General features: G+C 34.9%; 4 protein-coding genes across 4 annotated transcripts in view; 2 read left to right on the top strand and 2 right to left on the bottom strand.

The window, feature by feature from the left end:
* Positions 1 to 4467, bottom strand: part of LOC109052061 (prenylcysteine oxidase-like) — a 6581-nt gene extending 2114 nt beyond the window's left edge. The window contains exons 1-5 of the mRNA XM_042764834.1: positions 4322 to 4467; positions 2858 to 3001; positions 2007 to 2213; positions 1607 to 1781; positions 1302 to 1513 (exon numbers count right to left, since the gene is read on the bottom strand). Of these exons, the coding sequence (XP_042620768.1) occupies positions 1302 to 1513; positions 1607 to 1781; positions 2007 to 2213; positions 2858 to 2969 (706 nt within the window). The 5' untranslated portion in view covers positions 2970 to 3001; positions 4322 to 4467. The remainder of the gene's footprint in view (positions 1 to 1301; positions 1514 to 1606; positions 1782 to 2006; positions 2214 to 2857; positions 3002 to 4321) is intronic.
* Positions 4468 to 6449, top strand: fam136a (family with sequence similarity 136 member A). Its single transcript, XM_019069506.2, has 3 exons — positions 4468 to 4775; positions 5874 to 6014; positions 6088 to 6449. The coding sequence occupies exons 1-3, from the start codon at positions 4689 to 4691 to the stop codon at positions 6274 to 6276; spliced, it is 417 nt and encodes a 138-aa protein (XP_018925051.2). The 5' UTR covers positions 4468 to 4688; the 3' UTR covers positions 6277 to 6449.
* A 696-nt stretch (positions 6450 to 7145) lies between these two features.
* Positions 7146 to 14185, bottom strand: LOC109052036 (germ cell-less protein-like 1). Its single transcript, XM_042764833.1, has 15 exons — positions 13955 to 14185; positions 13351 to 13537; positions 12529 to 12652; positions 12347 to 12443; positions 12126 to 12223; positions 11541 to 11653; positions 11388 to 11453; positions 11213 to 11297; positions 9799 to 9889; positions 9587 to 9727; positions 9342 to 9411; positions 9185 to 9260; positions 8946 to 9091; positions 7957 to 8044; positions 7146 to 7860 (listed from the first exon to the last, which is right to left on the bottom strand). Exons 2-15 carry the CDS (start codon positions 13524 to 13526, stop codon positions 7720 to 7722), a joined length of 1512 nt encoding a protein of 503 aa, XP_042620767.1. The 5' UTR covers positions 13527 to 13537; positions 13955 to 14185; the 3' UTR covers positions 7146 to 7719.
* A 501-nt stretch (positions 14186 to 14686) lies between these two features.
* Positions 14687 to 22444, top strand: LOC109052006 (vitamin K-dependent gamma-carboxylase-like). Its single transcript, XM_019069481.2, has 15 exons — positions 14687 to 14896; positions 15464 to 15670; positions 15751 to 15909; positions 17319 to 17484; positions 17616 to 17694; positions 17798 to 17904; positions 18005 to 18168; positions 18248 to 18549; positions 19109 to 19240; positions 20426 to 20577; positions 20679 to 20848; positions 20946 to 21076; positions 21197 to 21344; positions 21934 to 22138; positions 22221 to 22444. Exons 1-15 carry the CDS (start codon positions 14866 to 14868, stop codon positions 22384 to 22386), a joined length of 2319 nt encoding a protein of 772 aa, XP_018925026.1. The 5' UTR covers positions 14687 to 14865; the 3' UTR covers positions 22387 to 22444.
* Positions 22445 to 23148: the final 704 nt, after the last annotated feature.

Raw genomic sequence — 23148 nt, 5'->3', positions numbered from 1 at the left:
AATACGCCATATTCACACACTTTTGTATCTAATAAATCAGTGCTCCACAACAGGATTTAACATTGGACAGCAAGTTACAAGGCAAAACACATCAAATCTGTGGTACAAAACTAACTATAAAAACGCCTGTTAAATAATTAGTGCACGTTCTCTATGGCATTTGAGGAACAATGACAAATAATACTGTATACAATTAAGAAGTGGGAAAAATCGAGTTTAAAATGCATGTGCCATGTTTTTAAAAATTTATTCATACTGGTTTCATATAATTTTTGAAAAACATTTTCAAGAAAAGTATACTAATGATTCTAAAATGTCATGTGAAGTAACCATTAAGTAACAACATATTTTTCTTACATTGGAAATACTAATCTTTATTTAAATTTCAATTAGTTCATGAGAAGTCGCACCACATGACATCTTACAAACTGAACTAATCTTGCTCAAATTATAACAACATATTTTTCTTATATTGGTAATATTATTCGATATTTTAAGAATTTTAATGTTTTTTTTGCTTTTTAGTTTATGTTTATGATTTTTTATTTAAATAAAAAAATTCTAATATTTTAAATATTTTAATACATGTTTCAGTGCTTTTCCATCAAAGAAATAATAAAAATAAAAAACATGCCAAAACTTTAACGCGTTAATGAGATTAATTGATTTCAAAAAATAACGCATCAAAAATTAATTACACAAAAAAAATTTCCGCATTTTTTAACTTATTTTGCACCGCACGTTTTCAGTGGATGAGTTTCGGCCGATTATACTGGCAGCCAAGCGTTCATGACTTCAATAATGAAAAAACGAAGAAAATCTTGCAGTATGTTATGGCCTCTGAAGCAACAGAGAGATGTTTTCTAATAGTCAGGGTAATGTTCTGAATGTACTTGACAGTATTGTGTTTTACTTAAAAAAACAGTTTAAAGAAGGAGCACCTGATTTTTAATACTATTTCTAAATTGTTTCATGATTGTACTTTATGGATTACACTTGGTTGAACTCATTTTGTTGGTTAAGCTTATGTCAGTCATTATCAAAACTATGCCAATGTGAAAAAAAATTACTTTCACTGTTCTTATTTTTTAATAAAATGCGATTAATTTCGATTCAGAATTACAAAGCCAAAAAAAATTTTGTGTCAGTCACTGACCCTTAATGCCTTTTTTATTTATTTTTTAATAAGTTATTAGATTCAGAACCAAAAAAAAATGTGTCATGTCACTGACCCTTCAGTTATTAATGCTGAAAGGTCACAAACATCCCAACAGAAGCATAGAAACAAAATACAGGCATACCTGCAAATGCACTGATTTGGACACTTTGGCCGTAGTTGACCCTTGTGACGGGTGTTACGACATCATTGAGAAAGACCTGAGAGAAGCCCTCAGCCAGCATGGCCTCCTCCAGCGTCTGATTAAACAGAGTGAGGAAGCCGTCTCCACCCATAGCATGAAGCAGCTTCTCCACGCTGGAGAACGAGTAGCCATACTGCTGGTACTGATATATCCTACAGACAGGACAGAAATGAACAATAGAAGGACTTTAATATCAATTGGTTATGTTCATTCTATTCACCACTAGAAAAAAACAACAGACAAACCTCATAAACTTGTCCAGTATGCCCTCCACCCACATATGCATTCGAATGGAGTTGAATCCGTATCTCCACAGCATGCGTATGAAGTTAACTATGAACCAGTCGCTCTCTTCAAAGGTCAGCTCCTTCCCGTCAAATATCGCCACTTTAGAAGATACATCAGCACGAGGAGACAGACCTGATCAAAGAATATGACAAGTTGACATTAATTAGTAAAGTGACTTCCACTTGAATTAAAAAATATATAACAAACACAATTAATGTAACCGTTTTAAAGAAAAAAGGATGTTTTGCTATAGCTTTTGATGTAATTCCAGAGCGCGTGACATCACAAGATTGGTTCGCTCCGCTGGCGAGTGAATAAGGAAAATAAGGAAAGCTGGAGAGAGAAGTGGATACTGACCGAGTTTGTCCAGAAAGTGTTTCATGTGCAGGTTGAGGGGGTGAATAACGGATCCTCCTGTCTCATACTCATGTCCCCCAATGTTTTCAGTGGCCAGACGCCCTCCCACAGTCCCAGCCTCAAACACATCGATCTTCACTGCCGGTCCAAACTCTTGTCTTAAGAAAAACCCTGCTGCCGTACCTCCAATACCACCGCCAATTATTGCTGAAGAAGAAACGCACATTTAGCCCATCAGACTCCATCAAACACGCCCATTAATATGCATAATACCTGATAAGTGAATTTCTAAGGCCTCTAAATTATCAAGATGAACAAAACATTGCTGAAAATCCTGTTGCACACAATCTACTATATGCTCTCTGTTGTCTAATTGATAGTTTACATTTTTGTAGCCAGTAAAAGGCCTTTTAGTATCATTCTAAAACACTCCCATCTTCAGGTTGTGCTACACATTTTTTTTTTTTTTTTTGCTGGGAAATATTTAAAAAATGTATTACGTTTGTGTGAGAATAACTTTTATATTGTTAGTTATACTTCAAAATAAACCGTTATTGGACTGAAGCCACTTAGGTTTGCTTTATGCATACTTTTATTATTATTATTTTTTTTTTGAAAAATGATTAGAATGCGAGTATCATAAAAGCCTTATGCATCAAATATGATACTAAACATATGCAAACCTTTCTCTTTTCTTTTTGATTTTGTGTAAAGTTTCGATAAACTCTTTTATTTAATAAAAAAACTCTTTTTCTTAGTATTATTTCATATGTCAGGTTTTACAGGGAAATAGGTCTTACATATACTCTTAACTCTTACACAACAAATGAATGATTTGAACGTCACCATACCAATTTTCTTCGGTGCCTCTCTGACTTCGGGTGAAGAAGCAAAACCTCTGCGTCCAACTTGACAAAGCCCCAGGAAGAAGAGAGTCTTCACCGACAAGTGTCTCAGAGCCATTCTAGGGATTCAGTGTTTCACAATATTAACATCTGAAAAACAAACGGTCAGGAAATAGGTAAATGATGCATTTACATGAGCTCAGATTTTCATATATGAAACATGATGAATCATTCCGCTTGCTACCCGATTCATATTTTATTATCAGGTCTAGAACACATTTTAGAGCTGAGAAAAACAATGAACATATTTCTATGGATGTGAAATACGATTCATTACTGGTTTTCCCAAAAAACTGGTTTAAAAACAACGAATCAGTGATTATTTTTACGTTATGACGTCTCTGTGACATGCAAACAGCAAAACAGTTCTATTCTAGCTTCCCTATTTCTTGTTTTCCAATAAGAGTTAGATGATGTCTTAAACTTTATTTTTTTATATGATGGGTAAATACCATATCCATAAAGCTAGATACCTTAAATTTAATCCCAGCTGCAAAATATTGACTTCTGATCTATATGTATTATTGTCATCACTTCAAAAAATCTCCTCTTAATAAAAAGATCTGAAGACATCTCGTATTATAGAACGGTTTTTAAGTAAATTGTTTTTTTCTCTCTCTCTCCTCTGTATTCACTCATATGTTCTATGTACTGTATTATTTGTTTCTTTTGTATTGAATTATATTTCTGCAATAAAAAAAAGTTTTATGTTTATTTTGTTTCTCGTTGTTGTTGTTGTTATTTTTACTGTCTGTATTTGGTTTTGGGTATAAATAAAAAAGCTGTTTGACTTGTAGGTCTCTTCTTGTCCAACACGAACAGCATCGCCTAATACTGACGACATTTCCGCTATTACTTCTCTATTTATGACAAAGCTGCTCCTTTTCCAAACTATGTTTATTACCAGAATTGCGAGTATATATATACTAAAGTGATTAACCACGATTAAGTCTGTGATTCCTTAAGTTTCGATAACTGTTCAATAAAAACAAATAAGCTTTAATATTGTGAATAGAGTACGGTTATAATAATTTATGAATTTAAAACTTTATCCAGCGGTCCCTTTGAAGTCCACCGAGGCCCCAGTTTTTTTATCCTTTTGAAGTCCACCGAGGCCCCAGTTTGAAAACTGTTTTATGCTTTAAGTCATAAACTTTACATAAACTGATTTAAAACATTAAACGATAAGGTCCGTCTGTTTTTTTTTAACCCAAACATGAAGAAATCCAATTTACACTTTTGACAGACAGCCTGATCATCGAAGTTGTACTAAAAATGCACATAGCTGCTGTAGCCAGAGAGGACAAAGTAACTTATCGTCGATGCAAAAGTTTAGAGAAGTTGGTAATGTTAGTTCACAGACGCTGTCACCTTCAGAAATACACGCAGCTGTAAAAACGAATATCTCACCGCTTTAAAGGTCGGGATGAGAAGATAAAATAATGCGCAAAAGCAATAAAGTGCATAAACGAGGTGCGTGAAATCAATCAGTTGAAGATTCGTCCTTCAGTTGAGGAAGTACGGAACCGGAAATAGGACGCAGTCCACTGCGGAAGTGGCGTGTTACTCGCAGCATGCTTTAGGTGTAACGTTAGTAAGAGGTGACCTTACTGAAGAATTAGTGAGTCGTAGGATTGTGCTTACATTTCAAGCTGCTGCATTTTAAGGTTTTAGGAATGATTCACAGGCCTTGTTATTAAAACGTGTCGGTTTGGATTCATGGCTTTATAGAGTCGCTGTCTGATTGAGAATTAAAGCAGTTAATGTGAGATCAGGGATGGCAGAAGCACAGCAGGCTCGCGTGCAGAAGGCAGTGGAGGAGATGGTGCAAAGTCTGGAGAAAGATCACATCCGTAAGATGCAGGTAACGTTACGATACATGTTTCATTTTCCTCCTGAAGCCAGAAGTAACTGATCTAGATACTCTCCAGTACTGCACATCTGTGATGAACACGGTTGCTCTTTGTGTTAACATTAATTCACAAAGTCTTTTATGCCACATCTGTTTAAAATAAACTTTTTTAAAAAAATTATAGAAATAATTTTATATAGCTAGGATGCATTAAATTGGTCAAAAGTGGCAGTAAAAACTTAGGTTAACACAAAAAGAGTGTTTTGGATAAATGCATAAATTCTGCTCATCAAACAATTCTGGAATAAAGGAGACAATGCTTCCACGAAAATTAGACATCATATTAATAAATGTTTCTTGAGCCGCAAATCAGTATATTAGAATGGTGTCTGAAGGATCATGTGACACTGAAGACTGGAGAAATGATGCTGAAAATTCAGTTTGCATCACAGGAATAAATTAAATTTTAAAATATATCCGAATAGAAAACATTATTTTAAATTGTAGTAATATTTCACAATATTACTGTTACATCAAATAAGCTCAGTCTTGGTGAACATAAGACACTTCTTTCAAAAACAAAAAATCTTACAGACCCCAAACTTTAACGGTAGTCTATAATTGTTTTAATCACCAATTATATAATAATATAATCATTTTAATATTAATATATAATTTATATAAATTTTTAATTTATATAATAAAAATATAGTATAATTTATAAGTTAATTTATATAAAATTCAATTAATTAATTCATTTACATATTTATTTTAAATAGTATTTTTTTGTTGTTGCATGTAGTCTCTTTTAAAATGAAATCATAAAACTGCACATAACTGTAATATTTATACAAGAATTAGGATTTTGGCATGGTTTAAACAGGTGTATGTATATCATGTCACACTATAGAACATTGCTGTCAGTGTTTTTCATGTCAGATCAACTTCTGAAAATGTGCAATAATCAGTTTTGTCATTCATTGTTTTTCTTTTCTCTGTTGATTTACTACATTGGCTAAAGTCGGCTGTAATGTCCAAAATATAGTGTTTGACCAGCTATTAATCAAACGTTGACTTAATAATGGCTGATAACACTCTTCAATCTTTCAGGGCCGCATGTTCCGCTGCAGCGCAGAGTGTTGTGAGAATCCCGGTCACTCCATGAACCAGGTGCACCAGTGTATAGACCGCTGCCACACACCACTGGCTAAAGCTCAAGGACTGGTCACCAGTGAACTAGAGCAGTTTCAGGTGAGTCGGCTTTTCAGATCACTTACTTTTAAGCTGAAATAGTGATTTGGAAGAACCATTTATTCACTTACAGGATCGTCTCACGAGGTGTACAATGCACTGTAGCGACAAGGCCAAGGACCTGTTTGACTCCGGGGCGAAGGAGCCTGCTGTGCGGGCGCTGATGGACAGCTGTGTGAGCAGCTGTGTGGACGAGCACCTGAACCTGCTGCCCAGCATGACTCGCAGACTGAAGGACAGCTTGAACTCAATACCTCAGTGAAGCTCTGACTGTGGCCGAGGCTGTAGGAAATGGTTCTTGTGGACTCATGAGTGCACTAGATGGAAGATCTTTTCTGTCATCTCCTTGTGATTTGGTGAATGGCCATGTGCTGAATTCTGTGTCCATATTGTTTGTGGTTTTTGTACAGACAATAAATAATGTGATCAAACCAACTTGCAGCCTGTTGAATGACAAAGGGTAATATTATGAAATCTGGTAGCAACGTTATTAGAGTCAATCTCATGAAAACTGTCAAGATATAGCCAGGACATATTTTACCATTATTTATATATATATATATATATATATAAGTCAGAATGGTCCTAAAAACTGCCCTAAAAAAATAATAATATGATATATATAAATATATGTTTAAACTTTTTAATAAACACATATATATATATATATATATAGTGTACATATATGTTAAAAAAATAATAATATGATATATATAAATAGTGTACATATATAAAAAGTGTGTGTGTATATATATATATATATATATATGTATATATTTGTAATATATGTTTGTGTGTGGGTGCATGCGTGCAGTTTTTAGGACCATTCTGACTTTTTTTTTAATATTGTGACATGTTTATTATAATTTAAAAATATGTTAAATATTATTTACATTGGTTCTTTAAGTGTATTATAATTAAAACATATTCATTTAAGTGCTGTCAAATCTATTCATTGTGATTAATCGCATACAAAAAAGTTTGTGATTATATTCTAAATTATATATATTCTAAATTATATTTATTTTGAGAGTGTATTTGTGTACATAGAAAATCAACCTATTCAAACCAGATTTATTACTGCCCTGAGATGGGGTTTTTTCACACCGTAGATTCAAAAAGTGAGCGCAATTTCTTCTGTCTGTGCTGTTTTAATGAATATTTTGATTTCTATCATATGACACTTTGGTCCAATAATATTTACATTTAACCAAAACCACCTTGTGTATAAATATTGAAAAGTGTACTGCTTAATTGGACACCTGTGAAAATCACTTAAAATGCCCTGCTGATAAACCAACACATGCCGGTTAACCCTTCACTGTTCTTACATCAGCATGCATTGATGAATAATGACATGTATCACATTAGCACCAATTTCAAACAACTATGACAGTACAAAACTGATATTCAGTCTTTTTCTTTCTTGTAAAAAAAAAAAAAGGGAATGGCTGATAAATGAATAACCAGCCAAACAAGTTTAAATATAAGACAACTTCCAAACAGAACTAAATGAAGTCCATGACCAAGAGCACTTACTCTTAGCTCTGATGCTCAAATAACAAATTATTTAAAAGGCACCTGACTATTTACAAATTAAGCATTAAAATAAAATGTATGAAATTATATACATGAAGCCAACACACTGTAAATCATAAGAAGAAGGATGGACTGGTGGCTGATGGAGGTTTTATGGTGTGTGGCGTCACGACACACTGCGGGCGCTGTTCTCCGTCTCTGGTGTGTCACCTCTCCTCTCACTGGACGGGGAAGTGTAGAGGAAGTTACAGCACACATACAGAGGAAAAGACAAGAGCCGGCTGTCCAGATTCATCACCACGTATTCCTGCGTACATATAACACAATCAAGTTGTTCAGTCAAGCCAAGCCTTAAAGTAACTGGAAATAAACTGGTTTTATATTTAGCATTATGACAGAACACCTGGTCCTTTTCAAGGGTAACAAGCTGGTAGCCAGTGGACCGGCTGCAAACCACTTTTCCACTGTTATCAAATGAAGCAAGACGCAATCTGCAAAAAGAAAGAAAAGTTTTCCACCTTGTTAAATACTAAATTAAATCATAATGACTATATTAAATACATATATGTAACATATTTACTAACATTATTTAATATACATTTTATTTAAGGCAAATCACTACAGGGAAAACTTGTTTTTTTTCATGCACTGGTCAATTTTGAGATATTTTTTGCTTTTATAATTTTATGACATTTTATCCATTTGCAGCTGAAGGTTTTAATTACAATACATATCTTTAAAGACCGTTTATATTCTGAAGTGTTTTTTTTTTTTTTTTACAGAGTTCATTCTGTATATCATTTGTTTAGTTTTAAAGAAAATTATAGACAATTTGTAATTACAGAATAATTTTTTCCCTAAAAATATGGTGAAAAATGATCTTTTACTGGCTGTTGACTGGACTTTCTGATTTATGAAGTGACTAAAATATACCAAAATCCCAGCTGTAAAAATCCTTCAACTTTAAAATGTTAAAAAAAATTAAAAAAAATTTGAACCTGCCTTTACCCAACGTTCAGATTTCTGTTCTGGAAGTGTATGCAATTTAGTGCATTTTAATTAGAGAATGCTTATTTTGCATATTTAAACATAACAGTTCAAGCATGATGATATCTGTTAATTAAATATTTTAATTATAAAGTAATTAAAAATTAATAATATGTATATGTAATTATTAAAATCATATACAAACATTATTTTATAAATTAATAATATATTTTATACTTATATACTTTCATTATCTAGACACATACGTGTCCGATATATTTACAAGAAACCCTTATTATTATGATTTACGGTTAAGACAGACTATATGACATATAAAATGTTATATTACGCATTCTTCCATAATATAATATAATATAACAAATAATCTGAGGTGTAGCAGCTCACCGGTACGCAAGGTGGCGTCGTGGCTGTAAGCTGACAGCGCCTCCACATGGCTGACTGAGGGTGTTTCTCTTAAAGATGATGAAACGATTTGTATAGGTCACCAGCAGGTCAAAGCCATAATTGAACCCTGTCCATCGCCAACAGTACTGCAGAGACAACAAAAACATAAAAATATTCCATTCTAAACCAAAACATGCTGCAAAAGATACAACATATTTAATAGCAAGAGTCCAACTCACATCTCCATCTTTAGTCAATTTTCGTCCACAGCGCATGCTGTTCAGCTCAGACTCCTCTTTATTGGCCTCTTGTGGTCTGTAACAATCATATTCACTTACTTGCAATTCAAACCACATTTAATGTTTAGCAGTGATGACGTCTGGGCCGTTCTCTCACCCGTTATCGTTATCATGTTCTGTTCTCAGCATAGCAAACCACTGCTGTTTGTACACGGTGCTCAGCCACTCTGATGAAGACACAAGAGGAAGTTGAGTAAATATCCGCACCACTAATCTCAGCCTCCAGTAACAATGGACCATTTGAGGACAATCTGATACATACTGCACACAAAACCAGCAATACTGGTCTCAGAAACTGTTAATCTGACTAGCTTCATGTCATTTCTGGGAGGAAAGTCTCACCAGGAGGTAGGATGTTGTCCCGTTCCAGCATGCGGGCAGAGGCCAGGTCGTTGATGATGTACTGCAGGCGGATGTGTCTGAAAACAGGGACGAAGGGCATCCCGTCATCTGTGTTCAGAAATGGCTCCTCTTCTCCAGCCTCTGTGTATGAGTGTGGCAGTTACGGGGAAGGTTATAGAAATGCACATATGTATTTCTATGCATGAACGTACCACTTCTTCTCTTACACAGCCAGGCGTCAGCATCGAGCAGAAGTTGTTTGATAGGCCCATCCCAGGATGGATTAAGCTGCAAGAACATCCACTGGAAAAGAGTCAAAAACATACAGCAGTGATGTAGTCTCAGTGCACCACTAAGCACAAGCTTTATGCAACTTTATACTGTTTTTGCATCATGTTTGATATACCAGGTATTTATTGTAACTAACTGATCACAACAAAAGTGTATTTGTCATCATATTTATAATCTTTGAAACACTTCTGTTCATTTCATTTTTTATTTTTTTTTGTTCATAAAGGAACCTTTAAATTTACATTTATATTTCAAAACCATTTCAATGCCAACAAAAAATATCAGGTTACAGATAAAATAAAAACTATGTTAGTATAGTAGAGTATGTGTAATAAATATATTAATATATAAATTAAATAGTTGAAAAATTCTGTTACTGTTAAAATCATTATATAATAACAACATCTAAATATACAAATCTATAATGTCAATATAAAAACATACAAAATCAGTTCCTACAGTGTGTGTGTGTGTGTATATATATATATATATATATATATATAAATAAATGCTGTCAAACGATTAATCACATCAAAATAAAAGTTTTTGTTTACATAATGTGTGTACTGTGTATATTTATTATGTATATATAAATACACACACATGCATGTATATATTTAAGAAAAATATGTTGTGTTTATATATAAAATATATTTATGTATAATATAAAATATAAGAATATAAATGCATATAAATGTAAATATTTAAAAATATATATATACCCCATGTGTGTATTTATATATACATAATAAATATACACAGTACACATACATATATTATGTAAACAAAAACATTTTATTGTGGATGTGATTAATCGTTTGACAGCACTTTTATATATATATATATATATATATATATATATATATATATATATATATATATATATATATACTATATATATATATTTCATTTAAAGTTAAAATTAAAGAATAATAAATACTAATTTTAATTTAAATAATACATAAAATGCATTACAAAAATATAAATATACTTCAAATGCATGCTGTATGATATTTATTACTTTTTTTAAATATGATTTTTCTATAATGTATGACCTTATAATGTATGAAAGCAAGCATAAGTTGCCTAATTCCACTAAATATTAATTTTAAAATATAACTAACAATATAGAAGTTATTCTTGTTCTTTTATCAAAATACAGGAAACATAAATAAACATTGAATGTATTAATTATAAATGTATTATATTTTATACAATAAAATAGTAATAATAATAATAATAATAATAATAATAATAATAATAATAATAAGTTTACAAAGCAGATAATGAACTGTAATGTCATGAAATGCCATGATGATATATGATGTCATCTACCTTTTTCAGTGCTGTGTAGACGTCCATTTCCACTTGCATTACGAACAGATCAGAGGACTGAATGAGCTGTTCCATAATTTCCGCCTCACACACACATATTAAAATAGACCAAACATTTATAAGCACTAAAACCTTCAGATGAGGTCAGACACAGATGCACATAGTAAGACTGTACCCGAGCTCCTTCATGAGGTCCACGTTCTGATGCGTCATCAGGTTATTGAGGAGCCACTCTAAACACCTCCAAAGCACAGAACATGCAACACGTTCAGTATGACACACTTGTGTTAGAGAATAATCAGAAAGGACATCAGACAAGACTACTGACTTCTTCATGACCGAGTCCAAGCCGTACATAGTGGCCGCGTTATAATAGCTGCACACAGTCTTCACGTTCACATTCTCCTTCATGGTCTCTCCACACTGCTGGATCAGTCCATCCTGGGAAAGACAAACGGCAAATTAAGGATGCTGCTAGAAAGACAACCTGCAAAGGTGATTACAGGGGTAGTATTATTAAGTAAAAACAACTAGAGTTTATATTTTCAACAAAAATCATGTTTGTAGCATTATAAATGACTTACTGTCACACCTGAAATAATATCTAGAAATTAAACAGTTATTATAATCAGCAGGTAATGAGGGCAAAACATTATAGATTCATAATGTGCAACCCACTCGTACTGATTTGACTGTGACTATCAAAAGTAATTCTTGTAATTTATAGCCGGTTAGATCATTTTATGAAGCTAACAAGATGAATTCACAACCAATGTTTTGAATGCACATGGTCATAAAAAGGTAAGACATATTGTTGGCCCAAAAAGGGGAAAGGGTTAATGAAATTGCTTTATAGAGTAATTGTACGTCTTTATGGAATCATGATGCTGTTTTTAACACCGAACATACTCACCAACTGAAGCATACAAGCAGCAGCGAGAACATTCACAACTCGACTCGGTTTGATCAACACGTCATCCCTGTAGAGTGAGCCAAAAACCACCTGCAGGGCTACAGAAGAAGATAAAAACATGGTCGGGATATGAACGTTTGGTGTTTACAATACAAAAACAGCAACTTAAGTTGGTTGATTGCATCAAGAAGGTGTTAAAAACATATTTTCATAATCCTCACCCTCCGTGTCAATATTCTGGTCTGGAATCTCAAGCTCAATAACCATCATGTTAGACTCCTTCCAGGATCCACTGAACATGCTGGAGAAATAGCCAGACTACGAAAGCAGAGGGAAAAACTTTAAAAAGAAAGTTTCCTGTCTTAGTACTCTGTCATTAGGAGAACTGAACAGCTGGACCAACCTGACACAGGTAAATTTTATGCAGGTTCCACTCCTGCCCCAGGGCACGGATCTGGATGTCACTCTTCTCTCCATTCAGAAACAGTGTCTGGTAGATGTACTTTGAGGTGCTTTTCAACTTCTTCCTGTTCACAGAAAGAATGCAGACAAAAAAAAAAAAAAAAAAATACAATGCTATTAATGTGACAATGCAGGCATCCAGTGTCACATTTATATGACTAAAGTTTAAAAGTGTGGAGTCAATAAGGTTTTTTTTGAATGCATTAAATTCATCAAAAGTGATACTAAGGATATTAATAAGATCTATTCAAATAAAATAAAAAAAATGAAAAGAAATATTTAGCTGCTTTGAACATTGATAATCAGAAATGTTTCTTGAGCAGCAAATCAGCACATTAGAATGATTTCTGAAGGATCACGTGACACTGAAGACTGGAGTAATGATGCTGAAATAATATAAGGAATAAATTACATTTAGATATATATTCACATAGAAAACTAATTAAACTTTAATTATATTTCACAATATTTTACTAGGGATGCAACAATATATTGCTTCACAAGAATTCAGAATAAAATATGCAATAATATGCACTGCAGAAAGTGGCAATAGCATCAAATATGGGAAACCCAGAGAGTCACATATTTGATTTTCCGTGTTTATTAGTTATTCTTAATAAATTAACAATACAATATATTATTTAATAAAATACAATATTTACAACTTTTTAATTATATATAGACATAAAAAAACATTTAATTATTTTGGCTAAAGTATTGTGAGATCAGTATTGTGTATCAGACTGAGCTGTGTCCTCCTCACCTGCGTGGCGTGTCCAGCTGACTGTCCTCCTCCTCGGGCTCACTGTCACACTCACAGTGTGCGCTGCGTTTCCTCTTCCTGCACTCACAGCTGTGTGTGTTTCCAGCACACTGCCTGTCCACAGCCTCCTCTGGGCCCCGGGGTGACGACTGGAAGCGGCTCCCGAGCGAACCCATAATTATCCAGCCTACAGAAACACACACTACCCATGTCACCAAACTGGTAAACAGCATTGACGTGGCATGACAACCAGTGGGTGCCACCTGCAGAAAGTCTAAAGATAGTACAACTTAAACACTGTATGAAGTCAGGTGACAGCCTCGTTTTCCAGTGCTTAATTTGCATTATCTAAAGTGAATTTGCCTAAATTAATTTTTATTGCACATTCCAGTGGTTCCAAATTAAGACGCTTCCGGCTGATGGTTTAGTACAGATTCAGTGAGGTTATGTTGTGAAGTGACTGACTTACAAGTATTTACTGATGTCGAAGTGTCAGTATCACCGTTATACTATCTTAACATCGTGAACTTATTATCGCTGCATACGCTGTCGTTTTTATGATACGAGACACTAGTAAACAATCTCTCCTCTTGTAAACACTCACCCCAAGCAAATACTGGACACACCCTGGAATCTGCTCTTCAACCGCTGTGCAAATGCATCACCGCGCGTATAACGAGCGCATATATTAGACTGTAACGACCGCACATCGAAATCGGCTGTAAAATGTAGAACAAATTAATCCGCAGTTTGAAACAAAAGCAGATCGGGTAAATACCAAACAGAGGGTCTGCCTCTCCACCGCGTCACGGCCGTCTGTTATGTTCGCCGGGTGCTGCTGCCACCTAGAGTCGCGGAGATGCATCAACCCAAAAAAAAAAAAAAAAAACTTTCGGGTGTTATGAAACAGTTTCAGTTTTCATAACAGTTGTTTTAGTGTTGCTTAATGTCTATCAGTCTATTAGATAATATGCATATCTGTGGTTGTTTGTAAATTCTTATTACTCTTTCACACACCAAAAAAACCCCTGCAACGTTCTCTGATTTTTTATTTTTTTTATTATTGATTTGTTCCCCCCAAAAAATACCAAAACGGGAACCAAATACTAACATTAGGGGAACGTCCTGTGTTTGAAAAGTTTACAGCATAACATAAATGGCTTTGGTTTTCAGCTGAGATATTTTCATTCACTCTAAAATAGAAATAAAAAAACGTTGCAACGCCAAATTACACCACCACAGCCACTCGGTGACGTGCTCGGGTTTGACCACTAGAGGCGCTGCTCGGTTCCTGCGCACCAGTGGAAGCAGCCAATCAGCGTTCAGATATCGCCGCAGTGCCCTCGCTCTCTCCGGAGAGCCGACCTTCCTCGCGCTGTGTGCGTCTGTGTGACACGTACCTCACTCTCGCGCGTAGAAGTCTACGGATGCATCGGTTATGAAAGTATCTCGGTCGGTTTAAGACTGACAAGCATTTTGTAACGTTTAGCGAAGACTGGTTTCATAACCTGCAACATGGAGCCAGGAGCGCGTGACGCGACAGCAGGTAAACACTGTATTACTACAGTAAAAGTGGTGTAAAGAGAAAGATGATATGGATAAAATACTACCGAACGACGTTGCATGCTTACACATTAGGTTTAGTATGCATTTGATTATTTAAAGTTTACACATTGTTTGATTAATTAAGTGTATTAAAAGTTGAATGTAAATGGAATTTATTTGATTTGTTTACGCTGAGTCGAAAACAATGCACGTATTTTTTGTAGTATACTATGAAGTGTACTAATAAGAAAATGTATTGCCCAGAGGCGCTTATTTATATAGCTCGATGCATTCAGCTAAGAAAATCTTAACATGAAAGTTTAAAGCTGTAAAATTAATATGGATATTCATCTCAAATTATTTAAATCTAAAAGAAGATTATAAGAAATCGTTTAGAAGTATGAGTTTGTATTGAAATCTCTGCCACTGAAAGCTTTGAGCAGAATGTGAAACTCTAGAGATATACTGGAGACTTATTCTAAGTGTCCATTTGCTCTCAGTTTAATCTCATTGCTGTCTAGGAGAAACATCTGAGACATTAATGAGATTCTGTTTCTCACTTCCACAGGTGCTCCATACGTTGAAGCATCCAGAGTGAAGAAAAAGAGCAGTAAGGAGAACAAACAGACAACCTTGGCTCCGTCAGAGCAGACCAGCACCATGAAGCGTCTCTTTGGCTTTGAGAAGGAAGACATCTCCTCGTGGCATCGTCTGGTGTGTCTCCTCAATCGCCCCACTGACCCGGCCTCATTGGGCATTTTCCGTTTCTTATTCGGTGAGTACACTAATGAGATTTCACAGCATCCATTAATTCTGAATTGAGGTTCGGGTGTGAATATGTGCTGTGTTTTTTAGGTATGCTGATGGCGCTGGACATCACCCAGGAGCGAGGCCTGAGTCATCTGGACTACAAGTATTTAGATGGGGCACCGGTGTGCCGCTTCCCCCTCTTCAACTTCCTGAAGCCCCTTCCCATGGACTGGATGTTCTTTGTGTATTTTGTGATGTTCCTTGGTGAGCTCCTCGAAAAAAAGTTTTATGAAATGCAACAGTGATTGCACATTTATTCCTATATGGCCTTGTTTCTGGAAGCATTTTCCATATTCATGTTCTCTATGGGCATTTCTAAAAATGTAAAGTTTTTAACTTTGAACCAAAAAACATCCAGCTCTAAGATAAATCACTTAAATTTATTTTATGAGGAAACCAATCATCACAAAGCAAATGACAGAATCAAATCAAATCAAAGCAATGATACATTGTAAAAAACTTTTATATTTAAAAAATATATTATAGCTAGATTTAATGTACATTAATATTCACTGTAAATTGTTATTTATATTCCGGGGTGCACATAAGTGGTACGCAGATGCAATGCGTGACCAAAATAAGAAATGTAAATATGTTCAGACCGCTTATGAGTGTACCAACATTGTTGGCAGCTGTTAAAGCACAATCACTGCAGATCGAATAACTGTAATACTGTATAAGATTTCCACTCAAACCGAAAGGATAAATCTAGGAAGTGCGTTGCCGGTTTCAGAGCGAATTGCAAAATGATATTTCATTTAGCACAGGTTTGAAAATGATAAAAATTCATTAGAAATAATTTAATATTAGCATTGTATTTTAATTGTACTATAAAATAACTCTATTTTATTTTATACTCAATTTCTTTTAAAATATAATAGTATTATCACACTGATTATTTTTTTCATATTTTATTTATTATATAAAAATACAAAATAAATAAATGCAATAATGCTGTTATCACTATTAATAATTATTTTGTTTTTATAGTTATATTTCATGAGTCACACTATGTGCAATGTACCAAACCAAATCCACCAGACCGAAAAATGTATGTGCACCCCTGTTTTTACTATTATATTATGATATATATTATTACAATTTTTTTTTAATCAATACAAATTTTTTATGTAGATATTCACAATATGTTGGTTGTTGGTAGTATATTGGTTATACTGTAAGTTGAGATTTAATTTTAAATGTCTCTTATTTATAACTATTTTTATAACTAGAACTACAGATGATCATTAAAAAACGTCAAGAAAGTAGAACTTAAAACCCTGTTAAATGTAATCCATAGCTAGCATCAAAATATGTCTGTATTGTGTACAATAAAGTTTTGATGCATAAATTCACTTTTTTAGTGTTTTATTTTATTTATTTATTTATTGATAAAATATTACTTTATACAGTTTTAATATTGGCCATTTATCAGTTATCAGCCATAACATGAAAATAATTATCGGTATCGGCCAGAATGGAGAAAATTAGTTTTTACTCTTCAGAACCCAGTTGCGTCAATCTACAGTTAGCATAAGGTATATTCTTTGTCTGCTTAAGGAAGTACTGCACTCACAAGACCATGTGATTATCATCTTGTGTGTGTTTTGCAGGTGCTGTTGGTATCATGCTCGGCTGTTTTTATCGCCTTGCCTGTCTGATGTTTATATCCACTTACTGGTACGTTTTCTTCCTGGACAAAACAACCTGGAACAATCACTCTTATCTGTACGGACTCATCGGCTTCCAGCTCACGCTCATGGACGCCAACAGATACTGGTAAAGCTAGAGTATCAGGACACTCACACTTAAAAATATGCATTACACAACAAAACATCCATCCAGGAATCATTTATGTAACAAAAAATACCACAAGTGCACTTCACAGGAAAAACATTGTCTTAATGCAGGTCATTAGATGGACTCCGAAACCCCAGGAAGAGGAACGCTCATGTACCGCTGTGGAACTACACTTTGCTGAGAACTCAGGTGAATCTCGATTTAGCCAGAAATATCAACCCTGTGTTGTAGGAGATTATCTCCATTGAGAAAACTGTGATTAGATATACTGAATGTGCATTGCCTTTGACAGATCTTCATAGTGTACTTCATCGCTGGAGTCAAGAAACTAGATGCTGATTGGGTGGAAGGATACTCAATGAAGTACTTGGCGCACCATTGGTTATTTGAACCTTTCAAGTGAGTACATTAGCCTCCAACAATATCTGGCCTTGTATAACAAGTGGTTTTTATGAATCAGCATCATGGTTGTCCTTTTTTCTGCTTCGCTGTGTTTCAGACTGATCTTGCCGGTTGAATTGATCAGTCTGATGGTGGTCCACGGTGGAGGTCTGATCTTAGACCTCACAGCTGGCTATCTGCTCTTCTTCGATGCCACACGTCCTGTCGCCTTCTTCTTTGTCAGCTATTTCCACTGCATGAATTCCCAGCTCTTTAGCATTGGTAAAAATGACTCAGAAAACTAGTTCACCCAAAAGATTTGCAGTTATGAAGACTTGATTATATTTATTTTTATTCTCAGGAATGTTTTCGTACACCATGTTGGCCACTAGCCCTCTCTTCTGCTACCCTGACTGGCCCAGACGCTTTTTCGGCCATTTCCCAGAGTTCCTCCAGCCCATACTGCCCTTCGTCTCTCCTGCCCCGATTTCCAGCTCCTCCTGCGTCTACCCAAAACCACCCAGTGGGTCTGGAGGACAACAAGAGGCTCACGCTGCTCCCAAACCCACCACTCCGAGCTTCAAGCACAAGTTTAGAGCCATCTTCACCATCCTTTACATCATGGAGCAGTTCTTCTTGCCGTACTCACACTTCATCACGCAGGTTTGTGTGCAGTTTGATCTAGAAGCTTCAATCGATCAGAGGATACAGCGCTTTCACAATCAATGTAAATACAGATAGAGAGCCAAAGCAAATATCTGTACAAACCTTTGGAAGAGGAATCACAGGGCTTGCTGGGAAGAGATTCTACACTATGGGTAGAGATTTGAACAAATTTATCAGGCTAAGAAATAAACGCATGCACACAACTCATCCTGCACTGTTTGTGCTAAAGACATGAATGATACTTCTGATTGTGAACCTTGTTACAATTGCTATTAGCCTACTTTTTTTTTTTTTCACAGATGAAAAAAATTAATTAATATTAATAATTAAATAATATAAAAACTTGATAATTTTACTTTTATTATTCATAATAATTTAACATTTTTAAATATTATTATTTTTTATTAATTATTTAACGTAATAATAACAATTACATTTTTATTTTATTTTCATTATGTAATTATTATTATTTAACAGTAAAAATGTAACATTTTATTAGTATTATGCAAAATATAAGAATTTCAAATGTGAACAATTTAATCTCTTGTCTGTGCAGGGCTATAATAACTGGACAAATGGACTGTATGGCTACTCGTGGGACATGATGGTTCACGCTCGCTCACATCAGCATGTCAAGATCACGTACAGAGATGGTGTTACGGGGGATGTTGGATATCTGAACCCTGGAGTGAGTCGCTTGATAAACAGAAGTCAGTTGTATAGGAATAGTCCAGGTTAAATAAAGGTTAAGCTCTACTGATAATCATTTCGACACATACCTAAGTTTATGGAAGATTTTTTTCTATGTGTATTTAAATTTTTCATTAACTTGCAATAGAGTATGTGGAGAGAAAAAAAGTGATTCTAAAGGAATTTTTAATGATTATTGACAGTGTGCCACAGATACCTTCAATAGAACTTAAAGGGATACTCCTCCCCAAAATGAAAATTTTGTCATTAATCACTTACCCCCATGTCGTTCCAAACCCGTTAAAGCTTTGTTTGTCTTCGGAACACAATTTAAGATATTTTGGATGAAAACCGGGAGGCTTGAAACTGTCCCATAGACTGCCAAATAAAATACACTGTCAAGGTCCAGGAAAGTATGAAAAGCATCGTCAGAATACTTCATCTACCATCAGTGATTCAACCTTAACGTTATGAAGCGACAACAATACTTTTTTTATACACGAAGAATACAAAAATAACGACTTTATTCAAAAATGTGTTTCCTCTGTGTCTCTTCGCATCACCGTAGCGCCATTTTGGAGAATATGGGCTGAACACTGGCTGTGTACGCTCTTCTGTGTCAGCCGCTGTCATGTGCTGTTTTCATTCAAATCAAAACGTAAATACACATAGAAACGTATCCTTGTGTCGCGGCTGACACAGAAGAGCGTACACAGCCTGTGTTCAGCCCATATTGTGATGCGAAGAGGCAGAGGAGACAAATTGTTGAATGAAGTCGTTATTTTTGTTTTCTTCATTTATAAAAAGTATTCTTGTCGCTTCATAACGTTACGGTTGAATCGTTGATGGCAGATGGAGTATTCTGATGACGACTTTCATACTTTACTGGACCTTGACGCTGTTATTTATTTGGCAGTCTATGGGACAATCACAGGCCTCCAGGTTTTCATCCAAAATATCTTAAATTGTGTTCCGAAGACAAACAAAGCTTTTATGGGTTTGGAATGACATGGGTGTAAGTGATTAATGACAAAATTTTATTTTGGGGTGGATTATCTTATAACTAGTTTTTGGCCTACAATATTTCTTATTTTAGCACTACACCAACTGGAAGTAATTGAAATGGTACAACGACATTATAATGCTCTTTTATATATACTTACTTTCTTATTTCAACATGCAGGTTTTCACTCAGAGCCGGAGATGGAAAGACCATGGAGACATGTTGAAGCAATACGCTACTTGCCTCAGTGAAAATCTGCCACAGTTCAATATCTCAGACCCAGAGATCTACTTTGACATTTGGGTGTCCATTAATGACCGCTTCCAACAGAGGTTAATAATGCTTACTCTGTGTTCAGTTGAGACTGCTAGATGATGCGAAATGATAGTCCAAGGCTTCTGACATTAAAGATGGCTCTCCTTCTGTCCTGTAGGATATTTGACCCACGTGTTGATATTGTAAAAGCCGATTGGTCACCATTCCGGCCCAATTCATGGCTCATGCCGCTGCTCGTTGACCTCTCACCGTGGAGGACTAAATTTGAGGAGATTGAAGGGTCTTTAGACAACCAGACTGAGGTGGTCTTCATCGCTGACTTCCCAGGTATATGTCTCTGTCTATTTCTTTTTTTACTAGAATATCTTTGCTTATGTACCCCCACATAGATGCCCAGTTATTATTGATGTTGTGACAACCACAGGCCTTTATCTCGAAAACTATGTGAGTGAGGACCTTGGGAACACCAGCGTTCAAGTCCTGGAGGGTCTGGTGAATGTTGAAATAGTGGACGAGAAGAAGAACTATAGTTTACAACCTGGAGAAAAGATGCAGGTACAATACTTCGTTCCTCTTCAGTGAACTCTGATTCATTCTACTATAACATTTTAAATTGCTGTTATTAATGTTTGTGTCTATGTTCATTTGATGTGCTGAATGTCATTGTGTATTAAGATTCCAGCTGGTGGGTACCATAAGGTGTACACGGTGTCTGAAGGGCCGTCGTGTTACATGTACATCTATGTAAACACTACTGAGGCAGAGCTGCAGAAGAACTTCACGAAGCTTTCTGAACTTCAGGAGAAAGTGCGCAATGGAACGGGTAAGTCACTTTCCATAACGTGACAAAATTTAGATTTCACAACTTTTACAAATTCCATCAGATTAAAGGAACAAATATTTTCCATTCTGCTTTTTGTTTTTGTAAGCTAATTTTCAATTGATCAAATTAATTAACATTACCTAATGTTCAAAAGTTTGGAGTTTGATTTTGTTATAATTTGGTGGAAAGAAACCATGATACATTTTTTCAGTATTTATGGTCAATAATAAGTTCAAATGAACAGCATCTATGTTAAATATTGTAGAAATAATTTGTAACATTTATAATGTCTTTTACTGATACTTTTTAATCAATTCAATGCATCCTTCTTTCAGAAAAAAAAAAAAATTTGAACAGTAGTATATTCACTTTGATTTGCAGCATTGCAAACTGCATTCACACTAACAATGTGAATTAAAATTTAATTCAGATTAAGTCAGTATAAAAACAACATCTTTATTTAAAATATGAACACAACTTTACTTGTAAATAACATTACTTGTCTATTTTAAACTCTACCTGAACATCAATGCAAGTAAACAAATCTACGTTATTATTTTTTTGTGTAACAATTTGTTGCTGTTTGTAGAAACCGAGCCTCTTCCTCCTGAGCTGCAGCCACTCATCACCGGTCTCGACGACCAGGACTCAGACAGCAGTGTAATCGACCCTGTAGTGAGAATCTTCCTGAAACGACAGAAGCGCATGCAGGAGGTGAAAAAGAGACGAGAAGCTTCTTTAATCGAAAGATTCCAGAGATTTGCCTCAAAGAAATACTACTCGATTAGACGAGGGTACGTTAAGGCATTAACTCGTATATTATATGCCTACAGTCACAAGAGTTGTGAATAGTGTTATTTTGGTTTATCTTTTGAGGTTCCTGATGACAGCCATTGCTTTGCGTAACCTGGCCGTGGGTTTGCCACCGCTGGAGCAACTGACAAGAGAAGTGGCCTACGCCAACATGAAGGAGCCCGAGACCGAGACCGAGGCCAGTCAGGATGAGCGTCTTAAAGATGAGGTGGGCCACGGAGAGCTGTGAGAAAAGACACTGTTACTGAGCTGCTGGATGATCAAATCAGTTTATTGTTTACAGTTTGGTCATTTTTTTTCTTCTTATTTTATTTTGTACTGAAACCCAAAAATTTAAATCTGCCTTTTTACACACCCTCATGTTGTTCTAAACCCATGACTGTTAGGTTTTTATACTGTAGTCGAAAAGACTATTTTAATGGTACCATTTTCTATTTGTGTTTTTTTTTGTGTGTTTGAAAATGTCCGTTTTGTTGAACTTCCATTGTATGGAAAAGAGCAGCTGGAACATTCTTCAAAATTTCTTCTTTTGTGTTCCACCAACATAAAGCTTTTACAGGTTTGGAACAACATGAAAGTGAAATGAGGGTTTATATTTAGGATTTAGACATTTTGGGTGAACTATCCCTTTAAATATGGAAGCTTATTTCTCCCACAGAATAGAAATATTAAAAAGTATTTGCGACTTTATCTCACAATTCTGACATTATTTGTCATTAGAATTCTGCATGTGCATCAGGTCAGGTGTCCAAAAATTCAGAAGAAGAAAAAAAAATAGCTCATAAATGCTAGAAAAAGTTACAATTACATTTTGTATATTTTTATTCTGTGGTTTTATTCTTTTTTGCTCCCTGGTTACTGAAATTCAATTAATGACACTAAAAATTTACTTTTTACTTTTAAAATGTACTACTACTTTTTTTTTTTTTTTTTGAAAGTAGAGTCTAGTATTTGCTGTTTTAAAAGCTATTAATTTACTGTAACTTTTTCA

Source organism: Cyprinus carpio, chromosome A10, assembly GCF_018340385.1.
Source record: "Cyprinus carpio isolate SPL01 chromosome A10, ASM1834038v1, whole genome shotgun sequence".
NCBI lineage: Eukaryota > Metazoa > Chordata > Actinopteri > Cypriniformes > Cyprinidae > Cyprinus > Cyprinus carpio.
This window is presented reverse-complemented; position numbering and strand designations above follow the sequence as displayed.